The sequence below is a fragment of the Solanum lycopersicum genome, chromosome 4 (assembly GCF_036512215.1).
Source record: "Solanum lycopersicum chromosome 4, SLM_r2.1".
Taxonomy (NCBI): Eukaryota; Viridiplantae; Streptophyta; class Magnoliopsida; order Solanales; family Solanaceae; genus Solanum; species Solanum lycopersicum.
The window spans coordinates 32,996,359-33,012,391 of NC_090803.1; the positions used below are offsets into that span (position 1 = coordinate 32,996,359).

Below are 16,033 nucleotides of genomic sequence, written 5' to 3' on the forward strand. Positions count from 1 at the left end.
TTTATTCTCAATTCACCATAAACTTCATAACAATCCCTTGTTATGGTTCTACGAGAAGGAATATGAAACAAAGGCTGGACTTTACTCATAAACTTCTTAAAGCCTTCTTTTTAAACAAAACTAAAAGGTAGTTCATCCAAAATAATCATCTCAACTAAAGCTCTCCTACATACCTCTTGCTCAAATTTCCAACTCTCTAAATTGTTATTTTGAATATTTAATAATTTTTGAATACCGGGTGCAACAGTCGGAGGTTTATACACTTTACACCGATAAGTCAAATGTTGTTTTAGTCCACTTGTTCCATTTCTTGTTGTATTGGCAGCGTAATATTGTTTACAATGTAAACACTTTGCTTTAACTAATACACCATTTTCAAAAATCTTTTCAAAGTGTTGCCAAACAAGAGATCTAGGATCCATTTCTTTTCTTTTTTTTGTTATTTCTGTGCCAATCGACATATCATTGCTATTACTAGGTGTATTATCCGTAGAATCAGCCATACTTATTCGACTTTGTCTTTGATCAGCTACACCCATATTAAATTCTGTTTGTTCAGCCATCTATTATCTATATATATAAAAAAAACACAATAAATTCCCAATAAATACAATAACCAGTGTCTAGTAACAAAAACAAAATTACAAAATCAGAAAAAAAAAATGAAAAAAATCAAGAAAAAAATTAAAAACGTAAAAACTAAAAACATACCTGCTGACTGTTGACTGCCCGGCGGCTGCTGCTGTGCTGCTGGCGGCTGGCTGCTGCTGTGCTGCTGGCGGGCGGCGGCTGGCTGCTGCTGTGTTGCTGGCGGGCGGCGGGCGGCGGCTGGCTGCTGGCTGCTGGCTGCGGCTGTTGCAGTGTTGCTTCCCTTGTTGTGGCTGCTGCGGCTGTTGCAGTGTTGCTTCCCTTGTTGTGGCTGCTGCAGTACTGCTTCCCTTGTTGGTGCTTCAGCCTTCAGGGAAGACAAGAGAAATGAAGAGGAAGAAGTCAAGATTCAAGAAGATGAGGACTAAGGAGTGAATTGAAAAAATTAGGGTATTAGGGTTTTTATTTTTTTTTAAAAAAAATATTTAATATTAATAAATATTAATTAATATAATATAATTTATAAATTATTAAATTATAGCATAAAATTTCGGTTTAAACCGAAATACCAAATTCCAAAGTAATATATACCGAAAACCGAACCGAAATACCGAAAAATACAAAAAATTAAACCGAATACCGAACCGAAAACCGAAATACCGAAACCGAAATTCTAAAAAAATTCGGTTCGGTTCGGTGTTTCGGTTTTTCGGTGTTTATGCCCACCCCTAACCAAAAGTGTTGCCTTAGGTCACGGTACATCTTGGTTGCACCCGGATGTATCGAATACCTTGAACTATGAGCTTCTGTCAGAATAGTGTTGATCAAATCATCAACACGGGGCACACATACCCTTCCCTTGATTCTCAAAACACCTTCCTCATCGATTTGTGCTTCCTTAGCCTCCCCTCGCAATACTTTATCTCAGATTCGCCTTAGTTTCTCATCATCAAACCGTTTTCCCTTAATCTTGTCAAGAAAAGAAGATCTTGCCTCCACACAAGCCAACAATCCTCCCTTCTCATTTACTTCTAATCTCATCAAGTCATTAGCTAGAGTCTGAACCTCTCTAGCCAATGGGCGTCTAGAAGCTTGCAAGTGAGCTAGACTTCCCATGCTTCCCACCTTTCTACTTAAAGCATCAGCTACAACATTCGCCTTCCCCGGATGATACAAAATAGTGATGTCGTAGTCCTTCAGTAGTTCCATCCATCTCCTCTGTCTTAAGTTCAAATCTTTCTGAGTAAAGACATACTGTAGGCTACGATGATCCGTATAGATCTCACACTTAACCCCATATAAATAGTGTCTCCATTGATTTAATGCAAACACCACCGCAGCCAATTCCAAATCGTAGGTCAGATAGTTACGTTCATGCACCTTTAGTTGCCTTGAAGCATAAGCAATCACACTTTTCTCTTGCATTAGTACTGCACCCAAACCAGAATAGGATGCATCACAATAAACAATGAAGTTCTTACCCTCTACTGGCAAGGTAAGGATAGGTGCGGTAGTCAACAAAGTCTTGAGCTTCTGAAAGCTTTCCTCACATTCGTCCGACCATACAAATGGAACATTTTGCTTAGTCAAGTTCGTCAGTTGGGAAGCAATAGAAGAGAATCCCTTGACAAATCGACGGTAGTAGCTAGCTAACCCAACAAAGCTCCTTATTTCTGACACATTAGTAGGTCTTACCCAATTCTTCACTGTCTCAATCTTAGAAGGATCCACCATCACTCCATCCTTAGAAACAACGTGCCCCAAGAAGGACACTGCATTCTAGCCAAAACTCACACTTAGAGAACTTGGCATAAAGCTTTTTCTCCCTCAACATTTCCAATACCATTCTCAAATGCTCTTCATGTTCCTTCTTGCTCTTTGAATATACCAATATATCATCAATAAATACGATCACGAAGAGGTCCAAATATGGCTTAAAAATCCCATTCATCAAGCTCATGAACGCAGCAGGGGCATTCGTAAGACCAAAAGACATCACTACAAATTCGTAATGCCCATACCTCGTTCGAAAAGCAGTCTTTGGCACATCCGTTGCCCGTATTTTCAATTGATGATAACCGGATCTCAAGTCAATCTTAGAGAAGACACAAGCACCTTGTAACTGATCGAACAAGTCATCAATGCGGGGAAGAGGATACTTGTTCTTTATGGTTACCTTGTTTAGTTGTCTGTAGTCTATACACATTCGAAAACTCCCATCCTTCTTCTTTACCAACAAAACCAGAGCACCCCAAGGAGATGCACTTGGTCTAATAAAGCCTTTTTTAGCAACTCTTGAAGTTGGGATTTTAACTCTCTTAACTCCGCGGGAGCCATTCTATAAGGGGGTATCGAAATGGGGAGAGTACCCGGTTCAAGGTCAATACAAAAATCAATATCCCTATCTGGTGGCATACCAGGAAGATCTGCAGGGAACACATCCAGAAACTCACGGACCACCGAAACCGACTTAATCGAAGGTACTTGGGTAGTGTCATCCTTGAGATGTGCCAAGAAAGCTAAACACCCTTTACTAACCATTTTCTTAGCACGAAGAAGGGAGATGATACGCACCGGATTGGAAGTGTAGTCACCCTCCCAAACTAACGGATCTGTCCCAGGCTTGGCTAACGTCACCGTTTTAGCATTACAATCCAAAATCGCAAATTGCGGAGAAAGCCAAGTCATACCCAGAATTACATCAAAATCATCCATTTCTAAGATAACCAAATCTACATAAGTGTTGCTCCCCACAAAGTTCACCAAACAAGACCTATGCACCTTTTCAACTACCACAGACTCACCCACCGGAGTAGAAACACGAATAGGCATATCAAGTAATTCACAATGTAAATTTAGACCATTAGCAAATGAGGAAGATACATAAGAAAATGTGGATCCAGGATCAAACAATACAGAAGCCATAAAATCACAAACCAGAAGATTACCTGTGATGACAGCATCAGATGCCTCCGCTTCAGACCGCCCAGGGAAAGCGTAACAATGGGCCCTATCGTTCGTCTGTCCGTTGCCCCAACCATGTTGTGATGTAGTGGCTCCAGTTTGCCCATCACCTCGGCCGTTTTGGTGACCACCATTACCTCGACCACCACGTCCTCCAGAATAACGGCCTCTACCATGACCACCTCTACCTCTAGCCATTGGGGGTCTATAACTCTGTTTTGGACAATTTCTCCTAATATGCCCAGTCTCCCCACACCCATAACACTCTCTGGAGTCAAGCGTAGGTCTCTCAGAGAAGTGTTGACCGGTCTGAGGTGGACCCCCAACTACAATCTGTAGTGAAGACTGAATGGGTCGAACTGAGTAACCTCCGGAACCTTGTCCTCTAGAGTAAGAACCATTAAACTCACCTCCCTTTCGAAACCTTTTTGATGTCGATGTCGTGGTGAAGTCATCTGGCTTCACTCCTTCCACCTCTATCACGAAGTCTACCACCTCTTGGAAGGATTTTGCCGTAGCCGCTACCTGTAAGGCTGAAATCCGCAACTCTGACCTCAACCCCTTCACAAAATGGCGAATCCGCTCTTGTGGACTGAAACATAGTTGGGTGGAATACCGGGATAATGCACGAAACTTAGCCTCATATGCATTGAACGACATCCTACCTTGCTCTAGGCTCAAGAACTCATCCCTTTTCCTATCCCTCAAAGTTCGGGGGATATACTTCTCCATAAACAAGATAGAGAATGAGGCCCAAGTCATAGGTGGTGCCTCTGTTGGTTGACACTCAATATGTGACCGCCACCACATTTTGGTGTTCCCTTGAAACTGATAAGTTACAAACTCCACACCAAACCGTTCTACTATACCCATCTTGTGTAGTAGCTCGTGACAGTCAACCAGAAAATCATAAGCATCCTCCGATTCAGCACCCTTGAAGACCGGAGGTTTCAATTTCAAGAACTTACTGAAAAGTTCATGCTGATCATTTGTCATTATAGGCCCAGTAGTCAAACGTGGAAATGTGCCTATGTCCAATGAGGCATCCATACGAGGAGCCATAGTGGCTGCATGTTGTACTTCTGAAACCGAAGGTGTTGGCGCAGAAAACACTGGAGGTGCCTGACCTTGATCAGACAACCCACTGAGATAGGCGAGAACCTGATTGATCATCTCTGGGGTAGGTTGGGGTGGCAATCCCTCATTCTACACTTGTTCATTCTCCCCTTCCTCACCCTCTCTTACCACTTCCTCAGTCGGTGGAGGAGTCACTGCCCTACTATCAGATGGGCTAGGTGCTCGTCCTCTTCCTCTAGAGGACGTCCTCCCACGACCTCCACCACGGCCTCTTGCCGCTGCTCTTCCTCGAGCTACAGCCCCAGTGGCTGGCTGAGACGCACCCTGTCCCGCCGGTGCTGGTGTTGGTGTTGGCGTAGTCGTTGCTCTAGTTCTAACCATCTGCAAAAGAGAGTGAAGATGGTCAGATACCAATTTGTATCACCTAGATACCAATTGGATTCAAGTAGTAGCACGAAAGAAAGAAAGAAAGAATGGAATTTTCCTAAAGTCTTATAGCCTCTCAAAGAAAAGTAAAGGCGTCCCTTTACCGTTCCTTAAGACTCTACTAGACTCGTTCTTGTGTAATGAGACCAACGAACCTAATGCTTTGATACCAAGTTTGTCACGACCCAAATCCGGGCCGCGACTGGCACCCACACTTACCCTCCTATGTGAGCGAACCAACCAATCTAACCTTAACATTTCAATATAATATCAACAGAAAGTAATGCGGAAGACTTAAACTCATTAAATAAAGACCAATTCATTAACTTCTAAAATTCAACATCTATTATTCCCCAAAATCTGGAAGTCATCATCACAATAACATCTACGATCAAACGACTAAACTAAGAGTATTCTAAAAGCTAAAAATACATAAGAAGCTAGTCCATGCCGGAAGTTCAAGGCATCAAGACTTGAAGAAGAAGATCCAGTCCAAGCTAGAAGCATTAGCTCACCCTGAATTTCCGATGTAGTAAGACTGACTTGAATTACTGTTGAGTTGAAGACGATGGCACGTTTGCTGCACTCCACAAATAAACAAGAAGAGAACATAAAAGTAGGGGTCAGTACAAAACACGGGTACTGAGTAGATATCATCGGCCAACTCAAAATAGAAATCAATATATACCAATAATATCATAAAATCAACCATGATACTCAACATGTAGCAACAACAAGTACTATATCATTAACAATTACCGTCAAGTTCACACATGAGGACTCAAGCCTTAATACCATACTCATTTGGGAATTATGTTCATTAGATTGAGTATATTAACATCTTTCAAGATTCATTATCTTTATTTCTCTTGTGTTCGGTACGTGACACTCCGCTCCCTCATATTCATTAATCCTCTTGTGTCGGTACGTGACACTCCGATCCCTCATATTCATTAATCCTCTTGTGTCGGTATGTGACACTCCGATCCCTCATATTCATTAATCCTCTTGTGTCGGTACGTGACACTCCGATTCCCTAAATCTACGTGTCGGTTCGTGACACCCGATCCCCTAAATCTACGTGTCGGTTCGTGACACCCGATCCCCTAATTCTACGTGTCGGTTTGTGACAACTGATCCCCAAATTATACGTGTCGGTTCGTGACACCCGATCCCCTAATTCTACGTGTCGGTTCGTGACACCCGATCCCCTAATTCTACGTGTCGGTTCGTGACACCCGATCCCCTAATTCTACGTGTCGGTTGGTGACACCCGATCCCTTAAATCTACGTGTCGGTTCGTGACACCCGATCCCCTAAATCTCCTTCCATCCATTCATCAAGCCTTCTTTCTTACCAAGGCATCATCAGTCTCATTACTTTAGTTCATCAAGCCTTCTCCCTTACCAAGGCATCATCATTAAAAAGAAATTAGGTTTTTATCAAGATTTGGGATTCAATAACTTCATCATGCTTAATTTAATCACAATTATATAATCACGTTCATGCATGCATACAATTAAGCACATAGCAGGGTTTACAATACTACCAATACATATCATTCTCTATTAAGAGTTTACTATGAAAGCATGAAAACCATAACCTACCTCCACCGAAGACTAGTGATCAAGCAAGCAAATTCCCAAAGCTTTGTTCTTCTTTCTTCCTCGTTCGATTCTCCCTCTCTCACTTGTTCTTTCTATTTTCTTTTTTCCAAAACTCTCTTTCTTTTACCCTAATTAGTATATAATTAAGAACAAAAGATGGCAATAATGCCCCACTAATTAACTTAAGGTTACCTCTTTTAACCCTCAAGTAATTAGACTTATTAACATTAACCCACTAACTTTATAATTAAGGCAAGAATAGTCAAAAACGTCCCTTAAAACGTATCAAGAAATCCGACCCAGACTGGGATTGTGCAACCTGCGACGGCCCGTCGTTCCTGCGACGGTCCGTCCTGCAGGTCGTTGCAAGGTTCAGAGACCCAAATTTCCACCAAGGGTCTGTGACGGTCCGTCACACCTGTGACGGTCCGTCCTGCCATTTCGTTACGAAGTTCAGAGAGTCGATTTTCAGTACCCAATTTCAGATTTTCTAAGTGTTTTGAAACGAGACCCTGCGACGATCCGTCGTGCCCATGACGGTCCGTCGTGGGGTCCGTCGCCTCAGCCTGTTTTTCCAGAAATAAAATCTGCTGGTCAAAACGACTAAACAGGTCGTTACATTCAATGGAGAAAGATGTGTTTTGAGGAAGACCACAACTTAAAAAGAAAAAATTAAAGAAATTAAAAAGGGGACCCACTAATTTCATTTACCTCTTATCAAAAATTTACATATTTTATAGATTTAATTTATAAAAAACAACCATTTGAATAATTTGTTATGTATTGACCAATAAAAAAGGCAATGTGTAGGACTATAAAAAACAACTTCTTATTTTTCTTTTTTCACGCTCTTTCAGAAGAGTGCACTCTCTCTCTCTGTCATATACATGTCATTCCTAAGGGGGTGTTTTAATCACTTAAAAGATGTTGGGGGGGGGGGAGTATGTAAACAATCATATTGTTTAAGTGCTAAATTGAGTTGTCCTGCCAAGTTTAGGTGGGTTTTATGTGTTTTCTCTTATATTTATATAGATAAACTACAGATGGAGACATGCTTAGATGAATGTTCAGCAAGTTAACGCGGCAAAAAAAGATTTTAATCTTATTTTGGTTGCTTTTGCAAAAATATAAATGGAAAAGTCTCAAAATTACCCTTAAACTATCCAAAATAGCTTAAACTACCCTTAAACTGTATTTCAGACTAATATAACCCTTCCCGTAAAATAATTGGCCCACACTTACCCTTAAACTATCTATTATTTAATGGAAAGGGCGTTCATACTTTACAATAAGTAAAAACATTAAACATTGCTCGTCAGATTATAAAGATTGGAACATCACTTTTGTTCTCTTAAAAAATGAAACAAAAATAATCTTAGACAAAACACCTTAGTCTAGGCTCTAACTCAAGCCCTTTGAGACAACTTTACACAACCTTAATAATTGTGCTATCTTTCTTTATATGTCAAGGTTGTTCAACAATTAGTATATATCCAAAAAAATATACTTGAATTTCCAATCAAAGGTTTTTCATTTAACCATCCATTCTAATGTAGATCAACCCCTGCTAACTTGGTATCATATTAAACTTTTATTGAAATAAATGCCACCATTTATACAACATATTATGTAGTAACTTATATCATAGATCATACTAACTTGGTATCATATAATATACCAACTTTCCTTGAAATAGTACTACAAAATAGACACCATAAAATACATTAACTTTTATTATGTATCATATCAACACATCTAACGACCTTTTTATGTTATAGAAAATTCAATAGGGAAAAATTTTGGTTCGGGAAACTTTTTCGTAATTTGAAAGAAACCAGAGTTAGTAAGGTCTAGGGAAATCTGGTAACAATTAAGTGATTTAATTATGATTTTAATAACATAATTACATAGCTAATACTTTAAGAAACTCGTACAACTTTACAAAATTGAATTAGGAGGAGTAGACGCCCCAAATTGATCTTAGCGTGAATAGATAGTATCTGAGTTTTCATGGGTTGAAGGTGTGTTTTGAAACAGGGGATTTTGTGACGACCCAAGCCTACAACCTACACATGGGTGGCATTAGAAAACCAGTGTTGTGCGAACCGGTACCGTTTAGGAACCGGGATCGGACCGGATCGTTAAACAAGTAAAAATTGTACTGTTCCGTCCCGGTTCGGAAGAGAACCGGTAGTATATCGGACCAAACCGGACCGGTAATCGGGATGGACCGGTAGTTAAAAAAAATTTGAAAACTTAAAGATTTAATTTTTTTAATTGAATATAATTTTTATATATTATAATAATTAAAAAAAAATTTAAATTTCAAACTTTAAAAGTTTACAAAAATAAAAATTTTCAAACTTTTAAGTTATAAAATTTAAATTTTAAACTCTTAAAGTTTGAAATTTTTAACTTCAAACTTTGAAGTTTAAATTTAAAACTTTCAAACTTTTAAAGTTTCAAATTTAAAATTTATAAACTTTAATGTTTGGAAATTTTAAATTCAAACTTTAAAGTTTGAAACTTTTAAATTCAAACTTTTAAAGTTTGAAAATTTAAATTCATTTTTTAAAGTTATAAAATTTAAATTTCAAACTCTTAAAGTTTGAAATTTTTAAATTCAAACTCTTAAAGTTTGAAATTTTTAAATTCAAACTTTTAAAGTTTGAAAATTTTAAATTCAAATTTTAAAGTTATTAAATTTAAATTTCAAATTCTTAAAGTTTGAAATTTTTAAATTTAAACTTTTAAGTTATAAAATTAAAAATTGAGAATATTAAAAATTAAATTTAATACAACAATATTAAAACAAATTAAGGCAAATAGCCTATATTTTTATTAATATTTATTTGATATTACAATTACATTTACAAAAATATTAGTAGAGTATTAAAAGATTTAATCTACACAGCCACCTTCTAGGAAGGGTTCTGTTTGGATTATACCTCGAATTATCATACTTTTACTTATAGTTGATGCCACCATATAAATCCCTTCGTAAATCAATCAACATTTCTTTAGTAACATATTCGGGAATTGGTTAATTAAAAGATCTTCCATTGCTTCAATCCCGTCGTCACTATAATCCTGCATTACTTCATCAACGTCAACTTGAAATTTATTCGGTAGTGGTTCACGACCCAAATTTCTTCTCTCGGCATTAATCCAATCTCGAAATAATACGATATCTCCAAGTTGTCGACTGCTAGTGAATGCGTATGTTCTCCAAGTTGAAATCTTGCTACACTAAAGACGCCTTCCGAAGCTATCGACGACGCTTGCATTGCTAATATATCTCAAGCCGTTGGTACTAGTTTTTGAAATCCTTTGCAGCGATTTCTCCACCATGCTAAAATATCTTCAGTAGGTTCTGTATTTTGATTAACATAGACATCAAAATCATTTTTATTATCGTGAGAAAGTTCAAGATAATCTTGTAAATAATCATCAATATTATTTTCATCAAATCTACTCCTAGAGCTTTGAGGTTTATTTTCACTTGATAAATTTATATTAGCATTATATAAATCATACAAATTTCTAGCTTTAATTTTTATGTCGTCTTTAACTTATTGACAACTAGGAATTTCTTCTAATACGTCATTAGTATCTAAGTTAAAATACATTTTTCAACCATTTTTGATGCACCTACATCTTTATACTTTGGGTTTAACAAATATGCAGTTAAATAAATTTGAGGAATAGGAATATAATATTTTTTAAATTTTGGAATCATTTTTTCAATGGTTTGTTGAAATCTTGGTTTATTTTTAAATTTATATAATTTAGAAGAAATCATACAAATATCAGGCAATACAGTACAAATTGATGGTTACATGGGTCACTTAATGATTATGGGCATACCTTGTATGTGAATATTGATTTGAAAATGTTTCTTGTACTTGTCTTATGAGATTCTTAGTAAAGGAGAATGTAAAACAAATCTTTGAATAAATGTCCCTTTTTTGCATATGTTCACCATACTTAGTCCATTAATTATGCGAATTCCATAAGTTTCTCTATGTCTACAAATGTAGGTGGTGGCAAGTGAGGATTCCTAGAAGTTGAAGCTTGGGAAGTAGATTTTTATGAAGATTAATATGTCCTTATACAATCAAGGACATGAATTTCATTTGTAGTTTTCTTTTATTTAAGACTATGTATTAGATATAATTTTCCTTTTAATGAAAGGGTTGTGACCATATCATATTGATATGTGTGTAAGATGACTTGATGAGACTTAGTTTTCTTACGTTTTATAAAAGAGTTCCTTATTGAGTTTATTGTGAAAAGTTTTAATTTTGCACTACTTTCCATACTTATGTGATGAATGAATACTACAAGGCGTGTATAAGACCTTTGAGAGGTCAAGTAAGCAGTGTGATGCCTAAGGGGGTACTCTTGGGTCATTACAAAGGCAGGACAAATGCGACTTAGTCAAAAATAAATCCTAAAAATGTTTTGTTCTGCACTTTTCAACTTTGAAAGTTAGGAGACAGAACCGGGTGCTTTATTGATGGGTTTTCTGTATTCTTAAGGCTAAAGGTAAGGTCGTACCTCTAATTATCAATAAGAGTGGGTTTGGATCTGGAATTTATGGAGGAAAACCCCTAATTTAGATATTGGGATCATGGTAATTTAAGTAATTAGATATTGTTTAGTGATTCCCTTATTATATTAATTGTTTCTAGAGCAAGAACAAACAGAACGAGCTCGGAAAGAGAAAGATCAAGTTCTTTAAGGGATTTAAGCTTGTTTCAAGGTAGATGATGGTTATAATTTCATGTTATGTGGTGTATGTTTGTTTTTGGTTCATTATAAAACATGTATGTATGCAAATGTTGCATTATTTATCACACTAATTGTAAATAAGGATACAGGAATGATGATTTTCATGAATCATAGCTTGATTGTATGATTTTGAGAATATACTTGTGATTGTGGCTTTTTGAATGGATCAGATATTGCATTTCCGCACACTAACTAGGATCAGTTGCCACGTTCAAACATAAACATGGGATCTCTTTCCCATGTTCTGTCATAAACATTGTATCAGTACCATATTTCAGTATGATAACAGTTTGGGTGGTGGTTCCATTGAAAGACCATTAACTTGGAATAGTAGTATATCTTAAGAATTGTGAAATTCTACGTTGTTTGTAAATGATATTTAAATTGTATATGATTGGTGTATGCATGTTATTGTTATGTTGTAATGGTTTATGTATAGTGTATTTAGTGGGATAGCCGTGTGATCCTACTTGTACACTATGGTTGTGTAATGATAATGCACTTGCTCTTTCTTTGTTGAGTACAAAGCATCTACAACCGGCTACTAACAGACCTCATTTTAAAGTTTAGTGATCGTCATCGAGTTCAAGGGTTAGTCAATTTTTCCGAGCTGCCTTGAGTTCTACTTTTGTTTAGTCCATTTCTTCGGACTTAGACTAGTGCTTTAGATAATTCTCCTGTTTAGTTTATGTTGTACTCATTCCTGTAGACTATGATTCCTTGTTAGAGTTTTGGTACCTAGACTTTCAAGTTCTAGGCTTTATTTTCATAATCGTTCATTAAAATTTTTGAGTTTATGGGAACTCTTGTTTAATTCTACATTTAAACCAGCTTCCATATATTTAAATGTGTAATTTTATGGTTAGTTGGGTTGTAGTAATGGTTATCTCACCGAAGGTTTGGTGTGGGTGTCAAACGCGATCGTCTGTGACAAAGTTTGTATTAGAGCGTAGGCTTGTTGATCTCGATGTACCAAAATGATTCTAGTAGAGTCTTGTAGAATGGTACCAAGACGTTTGTACTTTTCTTTGAGAGGGTGTAGAAGCTTAGGAAATCTCCCTATTTTCTCTTGTCTCTTTCTATGATATAACTTGATTCCAATTGGAATTTGGCAATTCAAATTAGTATCTAATCTCATTGACTCTTCAGTTTACAGATTGTTAACACTAGGTTCAACAGTGTCAGGACCGTAGAACTCTTCAACGCTCTAGCTGAGGAATTTGTAGCAAGACGTAACGGTTGAGGCAAGGGTAGAGGAAGAGCTATGAGTATAGCTAGAGGAAGAGTGACACCTATTAGGGATGGAGAACCGTTTGAAAATTCTCCCAAGAATACAATTCTCCTGTGCATTATGAAGAAGTTGAGGAGAATATTGTGGTTGAAAATGTTGGTTAAGAGAAAGAGGTGCAGGATGAGATTATATGTCTACCTCATATAGAAAAGTGTTAGCTCAACAGATCATGTCTTGGAATAATTGGTTGCTCCTAGAGTGCTTCACTCTCTTCAAGAAACTCAAGCTTCTTCTTATCCCCCTTTTGCTATCAATGTTCCCAAGGTGGGTGGAACTGTAGGTAATGATGCTTTCTTCCCTCATTTTTTGGGTCCTCCTTTTACTGGTAATGAGCATGATGTATTGAATAAGTTCTTGAAGTTGAAACCTCCACTGTTTCGTGGTTCCAAGAGTGAGAGTGCATATCAGTTCATCCTATATTTCTATTGGAGGCTTCATAAGTCGGGAGTTGTCCATCAACATGGAGTTGAGTTTGTGACTTTTTAGCTTCGAGGTGAGGCTAAGCAATGGTGGAGAGCTTATGTTAAATGTAGATCTTCAATTTTACCTCCACTCACTTGGACACAGTGCATGCTCTATTCTTGGAGAAGTACGTCCCTAGGACTTTTAGAGATCGTAAGAAGGATGAGTTAATGTCTTTGGAGCAAGGTGGTATGTATGTGGCTGCTTATGAGGCAAAGTTCCATGCTTTGTCAAGATCTGCTACGCACTTGCTGACTACTAAGGAAGAGAGGATTCGTCTATCTGTTAAGGGGATAAATTCTGAGTTGCAGGTAGTGTCCGTCCATATGAACTCTGCATGAAAAAGCTTCCATGAAGTAACAAATTTTGTGAAGAAACTGGACGGGGTAAGGGCGAGATGGTCAGGCTAAAGCATTGGCTAAGAAATCCAAGAAACTTTCAAGGTTCTTACTCCAGAGACAAGGAGGCCAACAGTTGCAGCACGAACAACTCTGTCCGCTAGGCCTGCTTCTACAAGTAATTACTTCAGAACTCCACCTCAAAATTTGATTCAGGTTAGCTAGAGAGCCGCACCTTCGGCAGGCAGCAGGTAATATTTTGATCGTACTTTCTATAACTATGGAGAACTTGGTCATATGAGGAGAGATCGCTCCCACCCGCGCTTGATGGATTCTGCGCAACAATAAACTAGATAATCACAGGTACTATTTTTGTCTGTGATTGGATGACTAATGTGTTATTTGATCTAGTTTTTTTAATTCTTATATATCCATGTGATTTTCCTCAAAATTTTCTATAATTTGTGATATACTTGATACCCCCATACATGTTTCTACATATGTTAGAGTTTGTCATAGTCACTCATGTCTATCATGCTTGTCCTATTTCATTTATTGGTTTTCAGACTTGGGTTGATTTGGTGAATTTTAATATGAATGACTTTGATATAATATTGGGCATGACTTGGTTGTCCCCCCTATTATGTTGTGCTTAATTTTAATACTTAGTATGTAACTCTAGAAATTTTGGGAAGGAAAAAGTTAGAGCGGGAAGGGGTGTACAATCCTAACCAAGCTAAGATCATACGGGCTAGAAAACTTTTAGGGTAGGGTTGTTTCACTTATTTTGTCTCATATTCGGGATGTTGAGGTTGAATCTCCTTCTATTAAGTCTATTTTTATGGTATCAAATTTTAGAGAAGTGTTTCCTACTTATTGGCCTGGTATTCCTCCGGATAAAGATATAGATTTCTGCTTTGATTTAGAACCTAGAATTCATCCCATTTCCATCCCTCCATATCGTATGGCTCCGAAAGAAGTAAGAGAGGTTAAGTCTCATATCCAATCACTTTTTGATTGATAAAGGATTCATTCATCCTATTGCTTCCACGCAGGGTGCTACAGTTTTGTTTGTCAATAAAAGGATGGTACTATGAGGTTGTGTATATATTACCGACAATTGAATAAGGTCACCATTCTAAACAAGTATCCATTGCCTCGAAAATATGATGATTTTTACAATTACTTGGTGCATTAGTTTTCTCTAAGACTGATCTAAGGTCTGGTTACCATAATTTAAACATAAGGCCTGAGGATGTGCCCAGGACGACGTTTAGAACCTATTATGGGCACTATGAGTTTCTAGTTATGCCTTTTGGCTTGACTACAGCGCCAACAACTTTCATGTGTTTGATGAATGAGGTCTTCAAACCATTTCTTGATTCGTTTGTTATAGTTTTTATTAATGACATTTTGGTTTATTTGGAAAAGTGAGGAAGAGCATGTCGACCATCTTCGTATTGTTTTGGTTGTTCTTGAGAAACAAAGGTTGTATGCTAAATTTTATAAGTGTGAATTTTTGGATGATTTTAATTGTGTTTTTGGGGCATGTAGTTTCAAAATTAGGGGTAATGGTAGATCCCCAAAATATTGAGGCAGATAATAATTGGTTTTGGCATAGATCTATGGCGGAAGTTAGGAGCTTTGTGGGGATCGCTAGCTACTATAGTCATTTGTGAAGAATTTTGCTTCTATTGCCACTCACTTGACAAATTTGACCAAAAATGAGATACCATTTGAATGGACTGGAAAATGTGAGGAGAGCTTTCAAAATCTCAAGACTCTTTTGACCACCGCACCTATTGTCTCACTACCAGAGGAAGGTAAATATTTTATTATTTTTTGTGATGCTTCCCATTTGGGTTTGGGTGTTGCGTTAATGCAGGATAAAAATATTATAGATTATGTATCGAGGCATTTGAAGGTGCATGAAAGGAACTATCCAGCGCATAATTTGGATTTGGTAGAGGTAGTTGTTGCACTTATGACCTGGCAGCATTACCTTTATGGTGTCAAGTGTGAAATGTTAACTGATGATTATAGTTTGCAACATGTGTTCACTAAAATTGATCTGAACTTGTGGCAGAGAAGTTGAATTGAGTTACTTAAGGATTATAATGTTACCATCCAATACTATATGTATAAGGCTAATGTAGTGGCAGACACTTTGAGTCGAAAAGCAGTAAGTATGGGTAGTCTATCTTGCTTGAGTGTAACTAAGCGACCTTTGGCTTAGGAAATTCTGACCTTGGAGTCCAAGTTCATGCAGTTGGTCATCTCAAAAAGAGGTAAGGTGTTAGCTAGCATTGAAGTAAGGGCCACATTCATTTAAGAGATCAAGGCCAAACAGTTTGAGAATGAAAATTAGAACGAGCTTAAAAACATAAATGTGATTGGTAAGGCACAAAATACCACTCTTGATGCAGAAGGTGTGCTCCATTTTAAAGGAAGGATTTGTGTTCCTAGAATTGATGTCGTGATTCAGA

At 37.4% G+C, this 16,033-nt stretch overlaps 1 protein-coding gene across 1 annotated transcript; it reads left to right on the plus strand.

Annotated features, from left to right (window-relative positions):
• The first annotated feature begins 13,379 nt into the window (after nt 1-13,379).
• On the plus strand, nt 13,380-15,642 carry LOC138348072 (uncharacterized). The gene is made up of 3 exons (XM_069296681.1): nt 13,380-13,520; nt 13,653-13,763; nt 15,433-15,642. The coding sequence occupies exons 1-3, from the start codon at nt 13,380-13,382 to the stop codon at nt 15,640-15,642; spliced, it is 462 nt and encodes a 153-aa protein (XP_069152782.1).
• The last annotated feature ends 391 nt before the right edge of the window (nt 15,643-16,033 follow it).

What these genes read in the sequence shown, in the direction of transcription:
- LOC138348072 (XM_069296681.1), top strand. Translation starts at nt 13,380, where the DNA reads ATGTCTTTGGAGCAAGGTGGTATGTATGTGGCTGCTTATGAGGCAAAG. An exon ending in GGATAAATTCTGAGTTGCAG is followed by an intron (nt 13,521 to 13,652) that starts GTAGTGTCCGTC and finishes GAAACTTTCAAG; the next exon opens with GTTCTTACTCCAGAGACAAG. An exon ending in CACCTCAAAATTTGATTCAG is followed by an intron (nt 13,764 to 15,432) that starts GTTAGCTAGAGA and finishes GCGTTAATGCAG; the next exon opens with GATAAAAATATTATAGATTA.